At 50.3% G+C, this 25,110-nt stretch overlaps 1 protein-coding gene across 1 annotated transcript in view; it reads right to left on the reverse strand.

Moving 5' to 3' along the window:
- PIK3R6 (phosphoinositide-3-kinase regulatory subunit 6) overlaps nucleotides 1-25,110 on the reverse strand; it is a 58,270-nt gene extending 33,160 nt beyond the window's left edge. The window contains exons 1-2 of the mRNA XM_043583100.1: nucleotides 24,946-25,110; nucleotides 7,981-8,088 (exon numbers count right to left, since the gene is read on the reverse strand). Coding sequence (XP_043439035.1) covers nucleotides 7,981-7,993 — 13 coding nt within the window. The 5' untranslated portion in view covers nucleotides 7,994-8,088; nucleotides 24,946-25,110. The remainder of the gene's footprint in view (nucleotides 1-7,980; nucleotides 8,089-24,945) is intronic.

Consider the following 25,110-nt stretch of genomic DNA (forward strand, 5'->3'; position numbering starts at 1 on the left):
TCTCTTTCTCCTTCCCTCGGAGCCAGATGTCGGTCCGCCCCTCTCCCTTTCCTGCCCCCAAGGTGTGCCCCCCACCTCGGTCCCCGCGTGGCCACCCTGCTTCTCGAAGGCTCCGGACTAACACAGGAAGCCCGGGAGACGCTGTCCACACCACAGACCCCTCTTTACCACCAGCTCCCGACAAGAGATCGAATTTACAGGCAAGCGTGTGCGTTCTTGGGTTCTCGGACGCTGCAAACCACACGCGTGTCTGGGGTTCCTCTTTCGCTTGCTTGTCAGGAAACTTACGGTCAGACTGGGACCCAGCGTCACAAATCAGCTCATCTCAGGGGTCAGGGACCTCTCCTCCCGCATCCTCTTCCTGCTCTTGGTTTACATCCTACTGAACATAGATCTTAATTGCCTCGAGCGCCTTGGGAAGCAAGCAGGATCGAGATCACAATTTTCAGAAACCAGCGGGGTGCAGTTCAGGAGTTAGAATGGGGTTAGCCGAGGACCCGGGGTGAGCCGGGGCTTGGGGACCGGCCCCTCCAAGGCTCTGGCGTGAGCTCTGTTAAGTCGGCCACCTGGTTTCTCCAAAACCCTCACCTTCTACCCGCCCCTCCCCTGTCGCCCTGGGGCACATCGAGGCCCGTTCTGGAGCCTTCCCTGAGGCTGAGAACGGGCACTGGCTGTTACACCCCACGTCTGGCCACCCAGCCACCCTGCTGGGCACTGAAGCATCCCCCCACACTGGCCAGGATCACGAAGCCTGGCACGAAGGCTGGCCGCGAGCTGTCTTCCCATCTACCTGTCTCCACCTTGCATGAAGATTTAAGGAGTCAGTGCAGGCTGAGTTATGAAAACATTATGTTATTTCTTCTTTCCTCCTTCCTTCCTCCTCCTTCTCCACCCGCCTCACCAAGGACCACACAGGCTGGGAGCCGTGAACGCGGTGCTCTCCCCCCTGCCCCCTCACTCAAAGGGCAGTCAAGCCTTTGTCTTCTGAGCCCTGGGTTCCTCCGCTTTGCAAAGGGAGTTCAGCTTTTGTGTTTCAGAGAAAAAAATAGAGAAGTTGCCAGGAGCCCCAGGAGACAACCCCAAATAAAGTGTGTTTTCGAAAGTCTGGGCAGCCAGAACAAACTCTCGGGCTTCGGTCCACATCTGGCTTGCAGACGTGTTTTGTTTGGGCTTGCAGAGTGTCTCGAAAGGAAAGAAGAAAAAAGGAATCAGCTGCCAACATTGACAGATCAGGAGATTTTGCATAAAAGTTGGGTTTCTGGCATCTCTTGAAAGTCCGTTGACATCGGGCACGCATTCTCCTCACATGGGGGCAATCGATGGGGCACAGCTATTCTGGTTCCTCACAGTGCTCCCCTCCTGGTTTCCCCCATCCACACCCTCTACCCGGCCCCTGAGTTTGAGACCCCTTTCAAGGGGACGGAGACAATGAGCTGGATTATCTCAGAGGGGTGGGGGTGAAGGCTGATGCTTTTAGTTCTAGAGGAGAGTGATAACCCAAAGGGAAGCAGAGAGGCTAGAGTCCCCTGGATTGGGAGAGCCCAGACCAGGGCTGGCTGGGACACAGCTCACCGGGGGTGGCAAAGATCTCGGCTGAAGGCAGGTGAGCACGAACCTCTGACCTCGAGGGTCACTGCTGTGGTCTCCTGGGTCACCTTTGCCAGCACTCAAGAATGTCCCCAAAGGAACCCCCTCTCTCCCTATGCACCATGCAAGCCTAGCCAACCTGTTCAGGGGGCTGCAGCTACAGAGGACTGAAGACCACGGACTTTTCCATCATGAACACTTTGTAACCCCTGGGCTTACAAGATCACAGAGAGGGGGAACCACCCCCAAGTGAATGACATTGGAATTTGTACTGGCCGTGACAAAGGAGAGCTTGAAGCTGGATTTGATTGCATGAAGCAAAAGAAAGAAATGGAGTATTTCTTGTGCCTCAAGCGTCTCAAGGTTGTTCATATACGACCTGCACGTCTACCATCATTCTTGACTCAGAACGGCCAATAAATAAATAAACATTCCAATTATTATCCTCCCCTCCATCCAGGAATGTGGGATATTGTCACGTTACTATTAATATCTGACATTTAAATAGCACTTGAAAGGAATACACACAGAAAGTCGTACGCAGGCATGGCAAGACAATGTCATGTGTTCATCAAACCAATCTCACGGTTGTCACGGGGAGACGGGAAGACTACATTTCCCAGACTCCCCTGCAGTTATGGGAGCCATGTGCTGAGTCCTGTCCAATGGAATACGATAGACACAACATATGACACATTCACGCCCGGTCCTAAAATCCCCTGCACTAGCCTCCACCTCTCTCTTCCCATCCCGTGGTGACCTTGGAAGACATGTTCAAGATGGCGGTACCACAAGAAGCGGGGAGAACTCAGTCCCCGGAAGACTGGAGCCCACGCTGGATGGCGGTGTGCGAAATAAGCATTTGTTGTGCTAATCCACTGACATTGGGGTTATTTGTTACGGCGGCTAGCATTCTCTGACTGACCCGTGTACTTGCAGAGCATTTTCTGGCATATTACCTCATTGAATTCTCAGCAGAGCCCTGGGGGTTTGCCCTCCAAATACTCTTCTCTCTGTTTTTTAGATTCCAGGTCGAGAGCTCTTACCCTTGCCCCATACTGCCTCTCCAAGCACAGAGGTCAGGCCCAGAGGGATCGGAGAGGCCCTCATTCCATTTTACAGACGGGAAAATGAGGCTCTGAGGGGAGACGTGATTTACATAAGGCCACAGAAATGCGGGAAGAGAGCTTTCTCTCCGGCACAGCCTCTTCTTCTAAAGCTGCACTCTTACATGTGTCCATCCACCTGCTTACCCGGAAAAGGGAGAGGAGGAAATTCCCAGGTGAGACTATGAACATATGTCTTACCTATGAGCGTCTGGGCTTTGAGTGCTGAAAATCAATATGCTGGACAAAGTCGCCCGCACAAAGATTCCCAGCTCTCAAACCAGGGTAGGTGTTGTGAGGCTAAGGAGCCAATAGGGAGGGATGGAGAAGTAGGCTTTCAGGGTCCTGACCACAGTAGGACTCCCTTAGCTCAAGGTCCACTCTTCAATTTCTGGCCATTCCAGGCTTCTGTGATCCCAGACAGAATCACATCTCTCCCAAACGCTTCCTAGAATGTTTTCCTTTCCCCCCCTTCCCAATCTAGGCTTCACAGGAGAATCACTCAGAAAGCTTTCAAAAACACTAATGTACAGGGCGCCTGGGTGGCTCAGTGGGTCGAGCGTCTGACTCTTGATCTCATGTTTCATGAGATCAAGGCACACGTTGGGCTCTGTGCTGACTGTATGGAGACTGGGATTCTCTCTCTTCCTCTCTCTCTCTCTGCTCCTCCCCTGCTCTCTCTCTCTCTCTGCTCCTCCCCTGTGCGTGTGCTCTCTCTCAAAATAAAATAAAATAAAATAAACTTTAAAAACCTCATAGGGGCGCCTGGGTGGCGCAGTCAGTTAAGTGTCCGACTTCAGCCAGGTCACGATCTCGCGATCCGGGAGTTCGAGCCCCGCGTCGGGCTCTGGGCTGATGGGTCAGAGCCTGGAGCCAGTTTCCGATTCTGTGTCTCCCTCTCTCTCTGCCCCTCCCCCGTTCATGCTCTGTCTCTCTCTGTCCCCAAAATAAATAAACGTTGAAAAAAAAATTAAAAAAAAAAAAAAACCTCACTAATATACAGCTCACCCGAAACCAATTTAAATCAGATATCAGAGTATGAGAACTAATGTTTGTTTGTTTGTTTGTTTCTTAAATTTTTTCAACATTTATTTATTTTTGGACAGAGAGAGACAGAGCATGAACGGGGGAGGGGCAGAGAGAGAGGGAGATACAGAATCGGAAACAGGCTCCAGGCTCTGAGCCATCAGCCCAGAGCCCGACGCGGGGCTCAAACTCACGGACCGCGAGATCGTGACCTGGCTAAAGTCGGACGCTTAACCGACTGCGCCACCCAGGCGCCCCTGTTTGTTTGTTTTTTAATAGGTCCCCAGGACAGTCTAATGTATCATCAGGATGTGAATTACTGTCTTAAGTGATAAGCTTAGAGTTCTGGGTAATCGACCTGTTAGTCAAGAAAGGAGTCAAGTGCTAAAATGCTCAGGCTTCACAGAGGACAATCATCCCTGCATAAGAATGAAGGTCACAGGGTCAGAATGGCTCCTTCCTGGCTGTCCCGGTGGCAGAAGGAGATGCAAAGGAAATAATTGGAGAAAGTTGAAAGTTGTCATTGTTTGTTAGCTTGTTTTGCAATAGGTGTGGTGTCTGTTCAGAAATGTAACTGTGGTGCCGGGGCGGGGGGGGGGGGCCGCACCTGGAAGGCTCAGTCTGTTAAGCGTCCGACTTCAGCTCAGGTCATGATCTCACGGTCCGTGAGTTCGAGCCCCGCGTCGGGCTCTGTGCTGACAGCTCAGAGCCTGGAGCCTGTTTCAGATTCTGTGTCTCCCTCTCTCTCTGCCCCTCCCCCACTCATGCTCTGTCTCTGTCTCTCTCTCAAAAATAAATAAACATTAAAAAAATAAAAAATAAAAAGAGAAGAAACATAACCCTGGGAGCTGGGCAGTAGACATCAGTGCTCAAGGTCCAGCCATGACATGAAGAATATCTTCCAAGATTTTTCCAAGCAGACCAGTCTTTGTCTTCTGCAAGTTACCCCACACCTACTTGTCATAGTTAATTTTATGTGTCAACTTGACTAGGGCCACAAGGGGCCCAGATATCTGGTCAAACATTCTTCTGGGTGTCTCTACGAGGGTGTTTTTGGATGAGGCAAACATTTAAATCAGTAGACTGAGTCGGCAGGTGGCTCTCCCCAACGTGGGTGGGCCTCGTCCGATCAGTAGAAGGCCTGAATAGAACAAAAGGCTGACACCCTCCACCCGCCCCCAAATAGCCTTCATGGTAACGTGAATAAATCTTCATAATAAATATAATAAATCTCCTTATAATAAATATATATCATAACTCTCATATAATAAATATAATAAATCTTATAATAAATCTCATGCTAGAGGTGCCTGGGTGGCTCAGTGGGTTAAGCATCTGGCTCTGGATTTTGGCTCAGGTCGTGATCTCATGGTTCATGGGACTGAGCCCCGTGGCGGGTTCTGTACTGACAGCATGGAGTCTGCTTGGGACTCTCTCTCTCTCCCCCTCTCTCTCTCTCTCTGTCCCTCTCCCCTCTCTAAACAAACAAATAAATAAATAGATAAATAAATGTTAAAAGAAATAAATCTCATCCCATATATGTGTGTATATCCTACGGGGGCTGTTTCTGTGGAGAAAACCTCGCTAACACAGCCACAGAGGACCACGGCATCCATCCACATCAGGAGGAGTGGACATGTCCCTCCAGACGAAAGGGTGACAGGCAACCTCAGGTCACTTGGGACACACAAAATTATCACCCAAGAGGTTGAATTTGCGACTCCCAAGGGACGTTTCCTCCAACTAGGGCGCTGGAAAGAATTGCCCTATTCTGCCTTCTGGGCATCAGCCGCCAGAATCAGCAGCCCCTCCCTGGACGGAGAGGGAGAACGCACCAACAGACTCTTTCTGGTCCCCTCTCTTTGAAAACTAACCCCAGGGCCCGTTACTTCACGTCGGGTGAGCCATAAAACAGTCGAGGACAGCACAGGTCACCTGTGGCCCTGTTCAGACGGGGGACTCCTAAGGCAGATTAGTTCCGTGCAGGGGAATGTCACTTAGCAGCTTGGTTCCCATTTCAGAGGGTGACTTTTCCCCCACCTTGACCCCGGAGCTGGGGTCCGTTCTCCCAGATCCCACGAGTCCCCGCACGCTGACCACACGTGGACGTCGCGGACCGGCCTCCCAACCGGGGACTCAGGACTCGCCTGAAAAGCCCCGGTGCTCCCACAGCTCCGTCCCGACATCTCAGCTTACTGAAATCTGCCCTCAGCACCCAGACGCACCATTGGCTGGAGTCATGTGGCTTCCACTTCTCTTTTATGCCCATGCCCGGGGCCCCCTGACCCCCACGTGGAACAAGGGCTCAGGTCGTTCAAAAATGGTTTGCCTTCTTGGCCCTGTTTGCAGGGATGGCCAAATGACAGTAACTCGGGCGCCTTGGAGCGTTGCCTTTTGCATGCCTCTAAAGAAGTACCTTCCTTTTCAGGGGCCCCGCTTCTGAACGCTAGGATGAGAGAACCCCTTAGGGCTACAGGATGGTGGGGCAAGTTCTAGGCATCTGTAATTTGGGAAGACAGCCGGGACAACTTCAGTTCTGATCGTGATGGCGAGACGCCCCTGGGGAGCTCCCGGGGCCAGCATCCTAGTTGGGGGATGTTTTCTTTCCCCTATTTGTTTCGGGGGAGGCCCTCTGTCACATCTTCGGTGGAGGCTGCCGGTGGTCTCGCCCGCCCAGCAGCCCTCTCTGCTCATTGTAGTCCAGGCGCCCTGCTTTGCCTTGGCCTGGAGCAGACACAAAACCAAGCTGGCCAGTGGACTCTCTCTCCCTCTGGGTGAGCCCCGCGCAGGTGATGGCCGGCAGGCAGGAACGCGGGAAGGGCACTCTTTGTGTTTGGGAAATGGAACCAGCCACATGCGTTTCTGCTGCTTGTATCCAAAGGAACTTCACTGGCACGCCTCTCTTCCTAAAACGCAGCATGGCGTGCATCTAATGTTCTACGTAAAGCCAGCGCCAAGTAAGTTGCTTTTGAAAGGTTGAGATTTTTCAGGGCGCCTGCGCGGCTCAGTCGTTTGAGCGTCCGACCTCGGCTCAGGTCACGATCTCACAGCTCGGGAGTTCGAGCCCCGCGTCGGGCTCCGGGCTGACAGCTCGGAGCCTGGAGCCTGCTTCTGCTTCTGTGTCTCCTTCTCTCTCTGCCCCTGACCCACTCGCATTCTGTCCCTGTCTCTCTCAAAAATAGGTGAACATTTAAAAAAATTTTTTTTAAAAGTAATATTCAGATTTTCACACTGCTGGCCCCACTCTGCCACCCTCTGGACCGGGCAAACCCCAGCTAGTGAAAGATAACCCGGAATATCGCAACACAGGGATTTGCGGGCTTGCTTGATTCAGCCCGAGCCTCTTCCGGCTGTGGGAGGCTCTGACGGTGACGGGGTGTGGAAAGGATGCGTGTCTTAGGGATAATAATGACCCGTGGAGCTTCACTTGCCTTGGCTGTGCCTTCCCCTTCCCTGGGGTAGGGGTCTTCCGGGGCATTAGCGTCTAAGCCTCGTGAGAAGTGCTCTGTGACTTCCTGGGTGACCATTAGGGGATCCGCATCTTGAGGGAAAGGTCATCCCTCGTCCCAGGTTGACAAAGTGTGAAGAGCTAGACCTTGGTTCCGATATTAGCTGTGCAGCTTTGAGTAGATGACCTAGCCTCTCTGAGCCTCTGTTCCCCTTTTCCATAAAACAGGGACAAGGGCATTGATATTGTCCCACACAGAACCCTTCTGACGACTGCCCGGGGAAAGCCACAGCGAAATCGTTAAGGGCACGGCGCTGGAGCTAGCCTGCTGGGGTCAAGTCCTGGTTTGACTGTACAAAACTATGTGGCCTTGGGAGCAATACCTGTCCCCGCTGGGCCTCACTTTCTCTTTCTGTAAAATGAGGGTAGCGATAACATCCATCTCAGGGGGCCTTTATGAGGACTCCGTGAGTGAATACTTGTCAAGGGCTTTTATCACGACCTGATAGATTGTAACTGCTACCGAGGCGTTTGGTAAATGAGCCCAAGCATCTGGCGATAGATCTTGGCTATCGTCATCCTCCTCCTCAGTGTCCAGCTCAGTGACCTGCAAGGAGCCGGGGCTCGTACAAGGGCGTGGAGGTCCGCTTCTCAAGATGTTCTCACACTGGGGCGGCTGAGATGGGGGTCTGAGATGGCAGCCCCAGGGGAGCACTGTCACCTGCCAGGGAGGCCTTCCCCTGCGAGGCAGCCGGACGCACTCGACCCCTCTGTCCCCTCCCCCACCCCCCCCCACAACCCGGTCATACTGACCTGAGCTCTCCATGGGAGCCCGGGGTACGTGTGAAGAGGATGTGGTCGTCTCAGCAGCAGAATGGAAAGTAAAGTGGTTGTTTTTCCGCACAGACGTGGTTCTGCAAACTAAGAGGCAGTTAGCGTAAGTGGTTGGAAGGTACAGAAAGTGCGTCTGGGGGAATGGAGGGGCTCCTGGGGGACCCAGGCTCCCAGCACGTCGGAGGAACGGCTACATTTATTTCAGAAATTCCTCTGCGGTGCTGGCTCTGAGCCTGGCACTGTTCTAAACACTGAAAAATGACCAACGTTTAAACATCTGCATTGACCTTAGGAGGTGGGTACTATTTTCTCTCCATTCTACAGGCAGGGACGTTGAAGCACAGTGAGGTTAAGTAACTATGGAAGGTTTGGGCGCCTGGGGGGCTCAGTCGGTTAAGCATCCGACTTCTGCTCAGGTCGCGATTTCACGGTTCATGAGTTTGAGCCCCACATCGGGCCCTCCTCTGTCAGGACAGAGCCTGCTTTGGGTCCTCTGTCTCCCTCTCTCTCTGCCCCTCCCCAGCTAGCACTCTCTCTCTCTAAAAAAAAAAGAGAGACTACAGAAGGTCAAATAGCTTTACCAGCTCAGTAAAGGACTGAGCACTGGAGTCAGACTATCCGGCTCGAGCCTGTGCCCTCAGTCACGACCCCCGCCCGCCCCACCGTGACCGCAGTGGGAGACCCCCCCAAACCCTGCTTCCCAGAGCAACAAACTCCACAACTAAGTGAACTCCACAATAAATGAATGAAAACGTACCTGGGAAAGCTAATTTGGAGAGAGAGAACAATAAGTAAATATTAGGAATGGTAAAGGCCATATATATACAATGAAATAAAATTATAATGCACTCTGAATAATTTTAGCCTACTGATAATCACAGAATGAGTATTAAAACGTGTTATACCATTGGCAATGTTTAGAAAGAAAACACATACATATCATATATGCATATATATATGTATATAATGTACATATGTACGATGTATATCATATACATATATCATACATCATGATGTATATCATACATGTATATGATGTATATGATATGCATATGTATATCATATACATATATCATATATATGCATATATGATATGCATGTGTGTTTTCTACATATGTATGTGTGTTTTCTACATATGTATGGTGTATATCATATACATATGTCATACATATCATGATGTATATCATATACATATATCATACATGTATATGATGTATACATATATCACACACATATATATATATGTGGCAAAACAAAATTCTGAACCCTATATATCACACCTGGTTTTCTAGGAAAATAAAAATGACCCAAAGGCTCCAGAAGAATTAGGAAAACTACTTTTGTTAGTGATCAGTGAGCAAATAAAGTTGTCAAAGAACCAGTTCTTAAAAAGTGATACATGTCTCAGATGGTTCCTCTGATAAGTTCTCTCAAACCAGCAAAGAAAAATGTTATGCCATTACAACTGTTTGAAAGCATAGAGAAAGAAGGAAAGAGTCTCTGAAAAAGCCAAGTTATCCCTGATAGCAAAATCTAATAAAGATAGTTTAAAAAGTAGACGAAGCACTCCACACCCACTGGGATAGCTATTTAGGGGTGCCTGGGTGTGGGTGGCTCAGTCGGTTAAGCGTCAGACTTCGGCTCAGGTCATGATCTCATGGTTCATGGGTTCAAGCCCCGCGTCGGGCTCTGTGCTGACAGCTCAGAGCCCGGAGCCTGCTTCTCCCTCTCTCTCTGCCCCTCCTCCACTCACGCTGTCTCTCAAAAATAAATAAACATTATAAAAAAAGAAAATAACTGATACTATCAAGTGTCAGTAAGGACGTGGAGGGATTAGAACCCCTGGTGCACTGCAGGTTGGAATTCAAAATAGTATAGCTGTGGTAGAAAACAGTACAGTGATTCCTCAAAAAGTTAAACACAGATTTACCATACGCCCCACAAATTCCACTTCTAGGTAAATACCCAAAAGAATTGAAAATAGGGATTGTAACAGATACTTGCACACCAATGTTCATAGCAGCATCATTCAAAATAGCCAAAAATTGGATACACTTCAAATGTCCGTCAACAGGTGACCAGGTAAACAAAATGTGGTCTATCCATACAATGGAAAACTATTCAACCTTAAAATGGAATGCAATTTGTATACATGCTACAACATAGATGAGCCTTGAAAATATCATCCTAGGTGCAATAAGTCAGCCCAAAAGGACAAATATTATATGAATTCTGTTTACATGAGGCACCCATAATAGGGAAATCTACAGAGACAGAAAGTGTAATGGACGTTATCAGGAGCTATGGGGAAGGAGGAACAGGGAATTATTATTCAATGGGTACAGAGTATCTGTTTGGGATGTTGAAAAAGTTCTGGAAATGGACAGTGGTCATTGTACAACATTGTGAATGTACTTAATGACACTGAATTGTACACTTTAAAATGGTTACAATGGAAAATTTTATGGTATGTATATTTTACTACAATAAACAGATATCAAAAAATATAAATATTGCTAATGAATTCAATGAATTCAAATTATAATGTATTCTGAATAATTCTAGCCTAGAAAGGAATATTAAAATGTGATTACATATTGGCAACAATTAGAAAAGATTAAACGTTGGCAATGATTGGAAAAGATAAAAATATCAACTCTTGATGAGGATGTGGAAAAATTTTGCTCTGCCTTAGGGAGTTGGTGAGAATGGAAATTGGTACAGCTTCTCTGGAGGGTAGCTGGCTAATAAGTATCAAAATTCAAAATGTGCACACTCTTTGCCTAAGCCACTCCACCACTAGGAATTATCCTAAGGAAATAACTGGGTGAGTGAATAAGGATTGTGTACAACAATGGTCATTGAAGCATTGTTTATAAGGGAGAAAAAGAGAAGAAACTTAGAGGCCCGACTACAGAGTATCAATTAAGCAAATTAAAGTAGTCTGTGCAATGGAATACAGAGCAGACATAAAAATGATGGTGTATATCTACATTTACTTACTTGAAAAGATTTTCAGAAGTATCCATTGAATTTTTTTTTCATGTTTATTTATTTATTTATTTTTTTTTCTTTCTTTTTTTTTTTTTTAATTTTTTTTTTTCAACGTTTATTTATTTTTGGGACAGAGAGAGACAGAGCATGAATGGGGGAGGGGCAGAGAGAGAGGGACACACAGAATCGGAAACAGGCTCCAGGCTCTGAGCCATCAGCCCAGAGCCCGACGCGGGGCTCGAACTCCCGGACCGCGAGATCGTGACCTGCCTGAAGTCGGACGCTTAACCGACTGCGCCACCCAGGCGCCCCTATTTATTTATTTTTGAGAGAATCCCAAGCAGGCTCCGAGCTGTCAGCACAGAGCCCGACACGGGGGCTCAATCTTACAAACCATGAGATCATGACCTGAGTCAAAATCAAGAGTCGGATGCTCCACTGACTGAGCCACCCAGGGGCCCCTGGAAGTACTTGTTTTAAACACCAGGTAACAAAACAGTTAACACATTCCTAACACATTAATTTTAAAAAGAATACTTCTAAATTTGCTCAGACGTATGGTAAGAAGTCAAGAAAAAGTAAACATCAAAATGTGACATTGGAGGTCCTCGTTCTGGTTAAACACGGAGTAAGTACACTCCCCTGTAACTCTCCAACTCAATACAACTAAGAACTCTGAATAGTATGCGTGCGATCGCTATCTGAGGATTCTGAAAGGTAAACGGTAGCAGGCAGAATGGGGAAGAAAACCAGTACTTGAAGCAAGAATAATCTGGCAATGAGTTTCCTGCACTCCCCCCACCCTTCCCATTATACACTGGCCTAGACACAAAGGCCTCCTAAAGCTCACAAGTGCACACTTAGGGCAGACAGAAAGAGCTGGAAGGAAGCCTCCCTTCCTGCTGTGAGGAGCAGAGAAAGGGTCCCCAAAGGATTGGAGAGATGGGGGAATTTACTTTTTCTTTTGCATTTTGTTCTGCGATAGCCCCCAGGAAATCTCGAAATAGCAGTAGCAGCAACAGTGATGGCAGTGGGGGCCGTGCAGATGCCTAAAATTCTGAAAAAGGGAAATTATTCCCTCTGACTAGAGGAACTATAGTTCCAAGGGCATGGGAAGAATCCTTAGTACTTTTGTTCCCCCCTCTATCACAGGAACAAAACCCAGAAATAACAAATAGAAGATAAATAATAAAATGGTAGACGTGAATAAAAATATATCAATAGTTATATTAGATGTAAATGGTCGAAACACACCAATTAAAAGACAGAGATTATCTGGGGGGCACCTTGGAGGCTCAGTTGGTTAAGTGTCTGACTTCAGCTCAGGTCATGATTTCACGGTTTGTGAGTTCGAGCCCCGCGTCGGGCTCTGTGCTGACAGCTCGGAGCCTGGAGCCTGCTTCGGATTCTGTGTCTCCCTCTCTCTCTGCCCCTCTCCCGTTCACTCTCTGTCTCTCTCTCAAAAAATAAATATTAAAAATTTTTTAAAAATTAAAAAATAAAAGACAGAGATTGTCAGCATTTAAAAAGAAACAGAAAACAGGGGCTCCTGGGTGGCTTAGTCAGTTAAGCCTCCAACTTCAGCTCAGGTCATGATCTCATGGTTCGTGGGTTCGAGCCCCACATCAGGCTCTGTGCTGACAGCTCAGAGACTGGAGTCTACTTTGGATTCTGTGTCTCCCTCTCTTCTCTCTCTGTCTCTCCCTTGCTATCTCTGTCTCAAAAAGAAATAAAATAAAGTAAATAATAATAAATAATAAATAAATAAAAATAAAATTTAAAAAAAAGAAACAACTCTATGCTGTTTGCAAAGTTCACTTCAAATATAATGTCATAGGTAAGCTAAAAGCAAAAGAATACAAAAAATACTACCTGACTATTAATGAAAAGAACACTGAAGTAGCTGAATTAATATGAGACAAAGTCAATTTCAGAGCAAGGAAAATCATAATGATAAAAACACAATGATAAAAGACACATAATGATAAAAGGGTCAGTTCATGAAGAAGATATAACAATGCTAAATATGTTTGCACCTAAAAACAGGGCTTCAAAATACATAAAGGAAAAACAAATAAAACTAAAGGATAAGTAGGCAAATCCACAATTAGTGGGAGATGTTAACAATCCTTTCTCAGTAATTGATAGCACAAGCACATGGAAAATCAGGAAGGACACAGAAAGAGCAAATAATACTATCAACCAACTGAATATAACCAGCATTTATAGAACAGTATACACAACAATAGCAGAATATGAATTCCTTTCAAGTGCATGTGAAATATTCACCCAGATAGACAATACCCTTGGTCATTAAACAAACCTTAACAACTTGAAAATAATTGAACTATATAAAGTAAGTTTGCTGATCATAATGAAATTAAACTTGAAATCACTAACATGAAGATAACTAGAAAATATCTAAATATTGAGATATTAAACAACACATTTCTAAATAACCCATATTCCCCCCCCAAAAAATATGAGGGACTACTTTGCAACTCATTTTAGGAGTCTAGTGCTCTCCTGATATCAGAACCAAAGAAATGGAAACAGACCAATATCCTTATAAACATATATGAAGAAAATTCTCAACAAAATATTAGCACACTGAGACTGGCAATATATAAAAAGAATAATGCATAACAATCTGATGGGGTTTGTCCCAGGAAGGCAAGACTGATTCAATATTTGAAAATCAATCAGTGTAATATACTATATTAAAGGTTTAAAAAGAATAACCATATGCTTCTGTTAATGGATGCAGTAAAAACATTTGACAGATCTTAACATTTATGATTAAAACTTAAGAGTAAATTAGGAATTTAAGGGAACTTCCTTAATCTGACAAAGAGCCTTTAACCAAAAAAACCCCACAGCAAACATACGTAATAGTAAAAAAAAAAAAAAAAAAAGTGAATGTTTTCCGTGAAAGGTTAGGAAAAGGCAAGGACACTCTCACCACTTCTATTCGACAAATCAACACAATACTGGAAGCCAGTGTAATAAGACAAAGGAAAAAGAAAACGAAGTAGAAGAAGGTAGGAAAAGAGGTATACAGATTGGAAAGGAAGAGATAAAACTATTTGCAAACAATACGACCCTACTCACAGGTAACAGGTGTACAAAGAACACCCTAAGAATCTACGCGGAAATCTCCTAGAACTAATAAGTGGGTTTGCCAGGATCACAGGATATAATGTCAGCATACAACCTCGGGCAATGTATGTATACTAAAAACAATTAGAAACCAAAATTTGAACAATGCCATTTAAAATAGCTCCCAAGGGGCGCCTGGGTGGCGCAGTCGGTTAAGCGTCCGACTTCAGCCAGGTCACGATCTCGAAGTCCGGGAGTTCGAGCCCCGTGTCAGGCTCTGGGCTGATGGCTCGGAGCCTGGAGCCTGTTTCCGATTCTGTGTCTCCCTCTCTCTCTGCCCCTCCCCCGTTCATGCTCTGTCTCTCTCTGTTCCAAAAATAAATAAACGTTGAAAAAAAATTTTTTAAATAGCTCCCAAAGGAAAAAAAAAAAAAAAGAAAGAGAAATACTTAGGTATAAAGCTAACAAAACACATATAGGATCTGTATGGTGAAAATCACAAAATGCTGAAGAAAGAAATCGAAGAACACTGAAAATAAATACAGACACACACGGTTTATGATGTGGAACATCCAGTATAGTTGAGATGTCCATTCTCCCCAATTGATTTTTAGATTTAATGTAATTCCAATAAAAATACCATATTTCTTAAAAACAAAATTTTTAATGTTTATTTATTTTTGAAAGAAACAGGGCGCAAGTGGGGGAGGGGCAGAGAGAGAAGGAGACACAGAATCCAAAGCAGGCTCCAGGCTCTGAGCTGTCAGCACAGAGCCCGACGCGGGGCTCGAACCGACGAACCATGAGATCATGACCCAAGCTGAAACCAAGAGTCAGACTCAGCTGACTAAGCCACCTCCGCGCCTCTCAGCAGATTTCTTTTGTAGATAGAAGATAAGCAGATTCTAAAATTGATAAAGAACTGAACTAGCCAAACAATTTTGAGAAAAAAAAGTTTGAGGACCCATCTCTCTATTTTAAGAAGTACTACGAAGTTGTAAGTGAAGAAGTAGACACAGATGGAAGGAACAGAATCCAGCCTCCAGAAATAGACCCACGTAAAAAGAGCCAATTGATTTTTTACAAAGTTGCAGGGGCGCCTGGGTGGCGCAGTCGGTTAAGCGTCCGACTTCAGCCAGGTCACGATCTCGCGGTCCGGGAGTTCGAGCCCCGCATCGGGCTCTGGGCTGATGGCTCGGAGCCTGGAGCCTGTTTCCGATTCTGTGTCTCCCTCTCTCTCTGCCCCTCCCCCGTTCATGCTCTGTCTCTCTCTGTCCCAAAAATAAATAAACGTTGAAAAAAAAAATCAAAGTTGCAAAGCCAAGTCAACGGGGGAAGGCTAAGTCTTTTCAACAAATGATCTGGAACAATTGATCATCAATAGGCAAAAAAAAAAAAAAAAAAAGGTATCTCAACTTAAATCTCACAACTCAAACCAAGGTAAACTCAAAATGTTTCACAGATCTGAATGTAAAAGGCAAAACTATAAAGGTTCAGAAGAAAACATAGGGAGAAGTCTTTGTGCCCTTGGGTTAGAGAGAATTCTGAGATACGATACCAAAAGCATGATCCGTAAAGGAAAAAACTGATAAACTGAACTTGGCCAAAATTAAAAACTTTGGCTTTGCGAAAAGGGCCTTTAAGAAAATGAAAAGACAAAGTATACAGTTGGAGAAGATGTTTTCAGATCGCATATCTGACAAAGAATTTGTATCCGGGATGTATAAAGAACTCTCAAACCTCAACAGTAGGAAAACAAATGATACCCCCGAAAGGGAAAAATATGTAAACAGGCAGTTCATCCAAAAAGTTATGGGGATGGCAAGAAAGCACAACGAAACAACACAAAAATCATGTTACTAGTCATCAGGGAACGCAGATTAAAACTGGGAGACACAAACATACACCATTGGAATGGCTACAATTTAGTCACAGGCAATACAAAGCGCTGGAGAATAGGGGCGCCCGGCGGGGGTGGGGGGGCTCAGTCGGTTGAGCATCCAACTTCAGCTCAGGTCACGATCTCACGGTCTGTGAGTTCGAATCCCGCGTCGGGCTCTGTGCTGATGTCTCAGAGCCTGGAGCTGCTTCCGATTCTGTGTCTCCCTCTCTCTCTCTCTGCCCCTCCCCTGCTCGTGCTCTGTCTTTCTCTCTTTCTCAAAGGTCAATAAACATTAAATTTTTTTTTAATTACAAAAAAGACATTCGTTTTGATATACAAGTGCTTTGGATTACAAGCGTGTTTCCAGAACGAGTTATGCTCACAAACCAAGGTTTTACCGTACTATCTTTGACTTTATTGGTATTACGTAACAGCTGGTGCACAGGAGCGAGCTAACGTACACGCACGTTGTGATCCCTAACGAGAAAAACGGTCACCCGTGAGCCCGCCACCCAACTCGGGAAGACCTGCTATCACATTGCCCTGCGCGTAACGCAAAAGCAGGGTAACAACAAAATGGTAAGACTCCTAAAATAATTGCTCCTCTGGCCCGTCCCTTCCTGGGTGCCCATGTGACCCATCCCTGACTGCTCTGACTTCAGCCTCCTTTGTGCCCAAAAGTGCCAGAAATGTCCAGCTCTTTCGTGACAACATTTTGATAAACGCTGGGTGTGTCGACCAGTCATGTCGTTCGTTCTTTCTGAAGATGGTCTGTGGCATGTTTTTGTGGGTGACAGGAGACGTCGCAGTCTGGAGGGAATGTGAAATATCAGACCTGAAGATCCAGTCGTGAATCTAAGCGTGTGGCTGATCCCGGGGTGCCTGCAGTCTGGGGAGGGGGTGGCGGAGCTGGGGTGGCCTGAGGTGCTGCCCAGTGGGGGGACGGGGCGGACCCTGCCCCCAAAGCCACTGATGCAGGGAAGCCGAGGGAGGCTTCCCAAGTGGGACCCGGGGAGCTGGATTCCCAGGTCGCCCTCTGTTAGTGGTGAAAACTGACCATGATGACCTCTGCCCCAACCCACCGGGTCCAAGCTACCGTCACCGCATGCTGAGATTGTGGCCATGCCCCCCAAAAGTCCCCGTGCTTCCCTGCTCTCCCCTACAACCCAGTCCGTGAATAAAGCCCTCCAGTGGCATCTCTTAGATCTTAGAAAACCCCACACCCCTCGCCCTGCCTAAATCTGGCCTCATCTGGCCCCCGTGCACCTCTCCACCTTTATCTCTCCCTCTGGCTCACCCGGCTCTCACTTCGTGGCTCATTATGTTCCTCGCACCTGCCAGACCCAGACCTACCTCAGGGCCTTTGCACACCTCTGCCTAGAACGCCTTTCCCCACAGCTAGGTACTTCTCAATATTCAGGTCTCCCTAAAAAATTTTTTTTTAACATTTATTCATTTTTGAGAGACAGAGCGTGAGCGAGGGAGGGCAGAGAGAGAGGGAGACACAGAATCCGAAGCAAGGCTCCAGGCTCCGAGCCGTCAGCACGGAGCCCGACGCGGGGCTCGACCCCACGAACCGTGAGATCGTGACCTGAGCTGAAATCAGACGCTCATCCGACGGAGCCCTCCAGGCGCCCCTAGATCTCGTTTTAAATGTCACCTCCTTAGAGAGGGAGGTCGCTCTATCTAAACTAAACTCCTCTCCCCACCCCAGGCGATACCCCAGCGCACTCTCATTTCATTCACAGCATTTATCGGTATCAGGCGTCTTCCCATGTAATGATTAATTTTCTCGGCTACTCGTTGGAATGTGCTGCCGTATCTATCCCCTGCCGCAGGCCCAGCACCTCGGGGCCGTGCTGGCACCCGGGAGACAAGGCATAAATATTTTGGGGAGCAAAGGTGAGGTATCGTGCCAAAAGTCACATGGCTAATGAATGATGAAACCAGGACTAGAGCCGAGATCTCAGCTGGGGGTGTGAGGTCACGGGCCACCCCCCCCTTCCACTCTCCACCCCTTCCCCCCCCACCCCCACCCCTCGCAGGACACCTGCCGCCCCAGGGAAGGTAGAATGAACACACAGGCAAGCTTCTGTCCAGGTGGCGTCAGCGGGGAAGGAATACGGGCAGCCTGGAAGGAAATGACATCCCAGAGATAGAGACGACAAGGGGGTATGTGTGTCTCAGGACTCACGGTGCGAAGCCGGGGCTATTCTGGGCTGACTTTTAATGGAAAATGAACTTGGAAGAAGTGGGACCAATGGGTGCCAGAAAACCGCCTTATCCATTTTCTTATTCGCTCATTTGCTGACTCATTCACCACACATCTATTCGGGGCTTATATGTCCTCCTGCAGGCGCTGGAGAGGCTTTGTGTCTCTGTAATGGATTTCCTGTCCTTTGGGGGCTGTTGACCATAGTGGGGTGGGGGGAGCCCTCAGGGGACAGGCGACCAGACAGGAAATGGAAATATGCAGAACCCGGGTCATTCTCAAAATGCATCAACATCACCTTTGTCTCCACTTGGGCCGACATGCATTTCTTAGGAAATGAGGCTTGCCCCTTTTAGCCCCCAAACATGCCTCTGAAGGTTTTCTAGATGCATCTCACGGGAGCTCATTGCATATGGTCACATGGTGGAGATTTCGGGAGCTGTCGGCGGACGACAGAAGCCTCCACCCCGTCCTGAATGGCTCATACTTTCTGACTCCTCAGATATGATTCTGTCTCAGCACTGGGGGCTGTTCTTTGCTCCTAGTGGGTGAGTGGGGGCTGTTATCCGGCCCACCGGCCCACTGGGCTTTGGGTAATTTACCCCGCCAGGGAGGGCGAGGGTTTGCAATTCATCTTTAATTTTTTTAGTGTTTATTTATTTTTGAGAGAGAGAGAGACAGCGTGCAAAGGGGTGTGTGGGGGGGGCACAGAGAGAGTGGGAGACACAGAATCTGAAGCAGGCTCCAGGCTCTGAGCTGTCAGCACAGAGCCCGACGCGGGGCTCGAACCCACCAACTGTGAGATCATGCCCTGAGCCAAAGTCGGACGCTTAATCGACAGAACCACCCAGGCGCCCCAACGATGTTTCTTTCGAATTCCCAGCAAAGGGTCCCCTGTGTTGGCAGCAACCTGTCCCGGCCCTCTGCACCCTTCCAGAAGGCTGGGACGCCATATAAGCACAGGCGATGGTTTTGGAGGTAAAACACAAAAACAAAGCCTGAGAAACAGATCTATGAACAGAGAGCGAAGCTTCCAACCACAGACATGGAACCTCTATTTGGGCGGCTCAGAGGCCCTCTTGGCTGTCTTCCTAGTTCCTGGCAGGGTCTGGAGTGATGGCATTGCTGAGCAAATCAAAGAGCATCTATGGAACACCCACGTGTCCTGTCCGGGCAACAGCAATTGGACAAGGGCCGGGGAGTTCAGAGATGAATGAAGGAGACGAGGTCGTTGCCCGTCAGACTGTGGGGCCCTGCCACTCCGTGACTTCTTAAGGACAGCAGTGTGGCCCTGGCCACCACACTCCTGGCCCACCACCAGCACACTGACACCCTCACGGACCCGTATTCACAACACGCCTGACAAGGAACCCATTTCACAGATTCGCACTGGGGCCCTGGAGGCATGCCCTACCTACTATATCAATACAATTCACCTTTCAAGTAAAAACCACGCCGATGGTAAATCCAAAAGGTACAAACCGCTCTCCAGTGAAAAGCAAACATCCTCACTCCTCCTCTGGGCCACCGGCTCCTCTCACCCGCTCCCCAGAAGAAACCATAGCTCTAGAAAATTTGCATCTGTGGCCAACTTTTTCAAAAAAAGGCCGTATTTCACATAAAAATCGAGATTCTCAGCTTTCCATAGAGGCAGAGCCCAAGCGGGAGAGGGGCAGAGAGAGAGGGAGACACAGGATCTGAAGCAGGCTCCAGGCTCTGAGCCGTCAGCACAGAGCCCGATGCGGGGCTCGAGCCCATAAACCGTGCGATCGTGACCTGAGCCGAGGTCGGACGCTTAACTGACGGAGCCACCCAGGCGCCCCTTGAGATGCCCAGCTTTTACATAAAAGGAATAACTTGGAGATCTGGCCACAGCCAGCCCACAGTTATCCAGGGCAGCTACTCATGGGTGTTGAATGGCTGCTGTCCCCGTGCAGAGGGCCAGGGCCCTCCCCCCACCCCCTCCGCCGTGCCCGTTAGCTTGTCTGGGGCATCATTCGTGCCCCTGCCTGGCCCCTGGAGGCAGGCAGTGAGCAACCCCCCAGCTTTGCTGTGGCTCCAGTCCTAACGCTCCAAGAGGAGTTATTATGTGAGCTGGGCACCGAGGTTGCCCACGGTGCCCCTGTGAGTCAGTCAACAAACATCCACGGTGCCAAGCACCATACATTACATCCTGTTTCCTTTAGTGCTGGGTCCCCTTTACCTGACGCTGCTTCTACCAATAGGAAGCCCTTGCTAAATATTCTTGAATGACAGACCATCAAGGCACTCGTAGGACAGGGTCACCGTCCCCAACCTCTCTCAGGCTAGGGAGCAGAAACTAGTCTGTGGGGACCGGCTGGTTGGACAAAGGGTACAGGAAATGAAGATGATGCTTAGGATGCTGGCCAAAGAGACCCAGGCTCAGCGCCCTGAAACCAGTGGGAAGGGGGATGCAGGCTCAGCGCCCTGAAACCAGTGGGAAGGGGGACCCAGGCTCAGCGCCCTGAAACCAGTGGGAAGGGGGACCCAGGCTCAGTGCCCTGAAACCAGTGGGAAGCGGGACCCAGGCTCAGAGCCCTGAAACCAGTGGGAAGGGGGACCCAGGCTCAGCGTCCTGAACCCAGTGGGAAGGGGGGCCCAGGCTCAGCGCCCTGAAACCAGTGGGAAGGGGGACCCAGGCTCAGCGCCCTGAAACCAGTGGGAAGGGGGACCCAGGCTCAGCGCCCTGAAACCAGTGGGAAGGGGGACCCAGGCTCAGCGCCCTGAAACCAGTGGGAAGGGGGACCCAGGCTCAGCGCCCTGAAACCAGTGGGAGGGGGGACCCAGGCTCAGCGCCCTGAAACCAGTGGGAAGGGGGACCCAGGCTCAGCGCCCTGAAACCAGTGGGAAGGGGGACGCAGGCTCAGTGCCCTGAAACCAGTGGGAAGGGGGACCCAGGCTCAGCGCCCTGAAACCAGTGGGAAGGGGGACCCAGGCTCAGCGCCCTGAAACCAGTGGGAAGGGGGACGCAGGCTCAGTGCCCTGAAACCAGTGGGAAGGGGGACCCAGGCTCAGCGCCCTGAAACCAGTGGGAGGGGGGACCCAGGCTCAGCGCCCTGAAACCAGTGGGAGGGGGGACCCAGGCTCAGCGCCCTGAAACCAGTGGGAGGGGGGACCCAGGCTCAGCGCCCTGAAACCAGTCAGGAAGATTCCCAGCAGCTGGCGTGGGCAGCATGGAAAGTGGCCGAGGGGTGGATCCCGACCACCTGGGAGGAGCCTCCCCACCCCATCCCTGCAGGCCCTCCCACCCTGCCCTGCACACAGCGTTCATTCATTTCATTCATTATTTCTTTTGCTCCGTCGTTATGGAGACCAGCAGCATGCCAGATAGCGTCCTACAGACACAAGGTAAGAAAGCCAGGCCTTCAGCGGGAGACCCAATAAACGGGTGCCTTCATTCGCTCACTCATTCATTCGTTCAGCCCCTTCTGTATGTTAGACCCGGTTCCAGATCCTGGGGATTTGGCAATAATTTCAGATAGACAAAAACACCTGCTGTCGTAAAGGCTACAATCTAATGGGCGTGTAGGGAGTGTGCAAGGGGACACCCAGGAAACTCGAAAACTAAGCTGGATATTAGCAGATGGCCACTGCTGTAAGGATAAGACCGGGAAGGGGGGGGGATGTGCGGTTCCAGAGCTGGGGGGACTGGTTTCTACAAGGTTGACCGGAGAGGTCTCACTGAGGAGGTGACTTCTGGGCAGAAGAAACCTGGGTGCGGGGAGAGGGGAGGATGGATGGGAGCGAGTGGGGCCATATCTGCCCAAGACAGGGTCCAGGTGACGGGATAAGCCAGGCCAGGTGCCGAGGCGTGGGGACAGTGTGGCCACAGCGTGGCGGGAAGGGGACGGCGGGAGGGGGCTGGGAGGCAACCCTTCACGGGCGTGTTTTTGTGCACACGCCTTGTGAGCTTTTGTGCCGGGTCATCCGAGAAGGTATGTATCGTGCACAGCCTGGGAGGGCCGCGGCAGTGTCTCCCTGCTGGGGACACGGGGCAGATTTACTTGCCGTCCAGCAGGGTAGCAGCAATGTCCCCTTCCCGGGCAGAACTGGCACTTTGCCTGCTGCCCACTGTGAAAGCCGGGGTTCCCTAAGGTCAGGGCTCCTTGGCTGATGGTGCACAGCACCCCCTTCCATGCTGCCCCCCCTGGGACTTGGGGGACGAGGGGGACCCATCAACCTGACGCTCATGTGCTTGTGGGGCCACAAGTAATCGAGGCCTTCGCCTCAGACTCCAGAGTCTCCCGTTTCCTGCCGGTGACAGCGCGACAGGCTGACTTAAACAGTTACGAGGAGGGTGAAATCTTGGACGCTTCATGGGGCTCGGCGACGTAGGGACAAGATCAGAGGCAAAGAAGGAATGAATGGGTGAATGGATGAATGGATGAATGACATGGGATTCAGAGCGTACTCGTCCTTAAACGTAAAACTTCAACAATAAACGGTCCCCAGGCCAGGTGCAGACACACAGCTGGTCACTGCCATGGGGTAAAAACACGTCTGGGGACCAACCACAGAACCGCAGAGGTGGCCACAGGGATAAGTCAGCGGGACCCCGTTTCCTGCCGCTGTTACTGCTCGAGACTGGTGCCAGGCAAGGAGGGGGAGACTTCCAGGAACAGGCCCGGCTGGGGGGTCAGTGTTCCCAGCAGTGAAGATCCCGGCTGCTGACCTGCCCACCCCTGCGCCCCAACCCCGCCCTGCGGGCTCCTCGTCCAGACCGTTTGCACAGAACCCTCCATCCAGCCCTCCCTGCGGCCATCCCTTCGGGCTTAAAGGCCAAGAACAAAGACACAGAGTTTCCCAAGGTCGCAGCTCTGCCCCCCACCTGTTGTCTGCCCCCCCCCACTCTGGCACAGGGACAAGGGACCCCCTCCCTCTGCCACTGACCCACTTCCCCCTCCTCCTGCCGGCGCTGACTCACAAACCCCTGAGTTTTGGGGGCAGATGCTATTTCCAGTGTTCTGACCTTTTCTCTCCATGGAGACAGTCATACTTGCCCGGCTCTTTGGTTTAGAGCATGTGATTCGTGGGCTCACAGTAGGAATGCCGAGCTCTGAGGGGACCCCTCGACCCTCAACCCTCATCCTACGAGGCCCACTCGGGCTGTCCAGGTTCCCGAGGCACCGGGGACGTGGGGGCCCTGCGCTCTGCTGTTCCCTGGGGATGGGGCAGGCCTGTTTCCCTTGCTGTGTCTGCCACTGGCCGGGGAGGAAACACCTGGATGTGAGAGAGACAGTCTGGAGGAGGCGGGGAGGAGAGCATTGTTCTGGGGGGAGGGCAGGGAGTCTGACGGGGCGTGGGTGTAGACCAGGAAACCCCTGGGGGCCAGATTCACGCCCACCATGTCGGCCAAGAAGCAGGTCCTGGTGAGGGGCTATGTGGCAGTGTGGCTGGGCTGGTGGCACTTGGTGCCGGACTGCCTGGATCCCAGTCCTCTCTCTGGCTGTCACAACTTGGGCTGCCTGCTTAGAACCTTTGTGCCTCAGTCTCCCTGTCTTTAGAGGAGAGAGCTAGGCATAGCACCTGCCTCGTCGGATTACTGCAAGGACGAAATAAGATGATCCTCGGGGCGCCCGGGGGGCTCGGTCGGTGGAGCATCCGACTCTTGGTTTCGGCTCAGGTCACGATCTCGCAGTCCGTGAGTTCGAGCCCCGCGTCGGGCTCTGGGCTGACAGCTCAGAGCCTGGAGCCTGCTTCACATTCTGTGTGTGTGTGTCTCTCTCTGCCCCTTCCCTGCTCATGCTGTGCCTCTCTCTCTCTCAAAATAAATAAATAAACATTTAAAAACTGACCCTCTATGAACTCTTCTCTTCAGCAGCCAAATGGACTCACCAGCTGTGTTGCGCCGTAAAACCCCCTGCTTTGCACCTGCTCTCCTGCTATGGGTTTGCACACTTTGTTCTCAACCGGGATGCCTGCTGCCTCACCTCTGCACACAGACCCTCCCTGCCGCTCAAGGCTCGGGTGCGGCCTCCTGTAAAGCCCCCTGGAGCCCCTGCCCCGAGGTCACCCGCGTACGTGCCTCTGCTCGCCTCGGGACCTTGCGCACTTTGCTTTCTGTTGGTCACTTACTTGAGCCGCGTCTTAAGGCCCCACCAGCTGGCCAGCTTCTTGAGCACCGGGACCTGGCCTTGCTCGGCCTCTGGCCCCGACTGCACACCTAGAAGACGCTCGGTCGTGCGTGTGGACAGAAGCAACCGGACCAGCATGATCGTCACCCGGCTCCCCAGGAGGGACAGACACACGATGTCCCAGAAGGGGTGTAGACGGGACCAGAAGGCCGACTCGGGGGCCAGTGCCTTGCTCACCTGCCCTGTTGTCTTTGGCAAGACGCCGCATCTCTCTGAGCTATAAAACGGGCATTAAAATACGTATCCAGCCCACCTCTGACGGCACACTAGAATCCGGTGGGACGATGCGTGTGCTCTCCTGCCCCGGGCGTGTGTAACCAGTTATAATATTGATACTCACAGGATCCAGAGAAGAAAGGAGGGGTCCCCTCGCCGGGTCCTGGGTGAAAGGATCTTAACTTGGCAGAGTGATCCTGGGGGCCACCGCCTCTGGTAACCCTTCTCAGCAAGGCTGGGGCTCACGTACAGAAGAGCCAGGGGCGTCTCGGCCCCTCCGGGGCTCCCTGCCTTCCTCCTCCTTCCTCCTGGCCCCTCCACCTGCTCTGCCCGGATTTGCCTCTCCCGGCTTCCTCCCTGGACACCTTACCCCAGCCAGCACCTACCTTAGCTCGGCTGGAGCTCGGTTCCCTAAGTCTTCCTGCCGACTGGCTCCCCACCGTCTGTGCAGGGAGGCTGCTGGCCCTGGTGGCTCAGAGGGGCTCCAACGGGTGTCTCTGGTCCCCGCTGCAGCCTGCAGATCTGCAGAGAAAGGCCCAGTGTGGCACAGG

This window comes from Prionailurus bengalensis, chromosome E1 (assembly GCF_016509475.1).
Source record: "Prionailurus bengalensis isolate Pbe53 chromosome E1, Fcat_Pben_1.1_paternal_pri, whole genome shotgun sequence".
Taxonomy (NCBI): domain Eukaryota; kingdom Metazoa; phylum Chordata; class Mammalia; order Carnivora; family Felidae; genus Prionailurus; species Prionailurus bengalensis.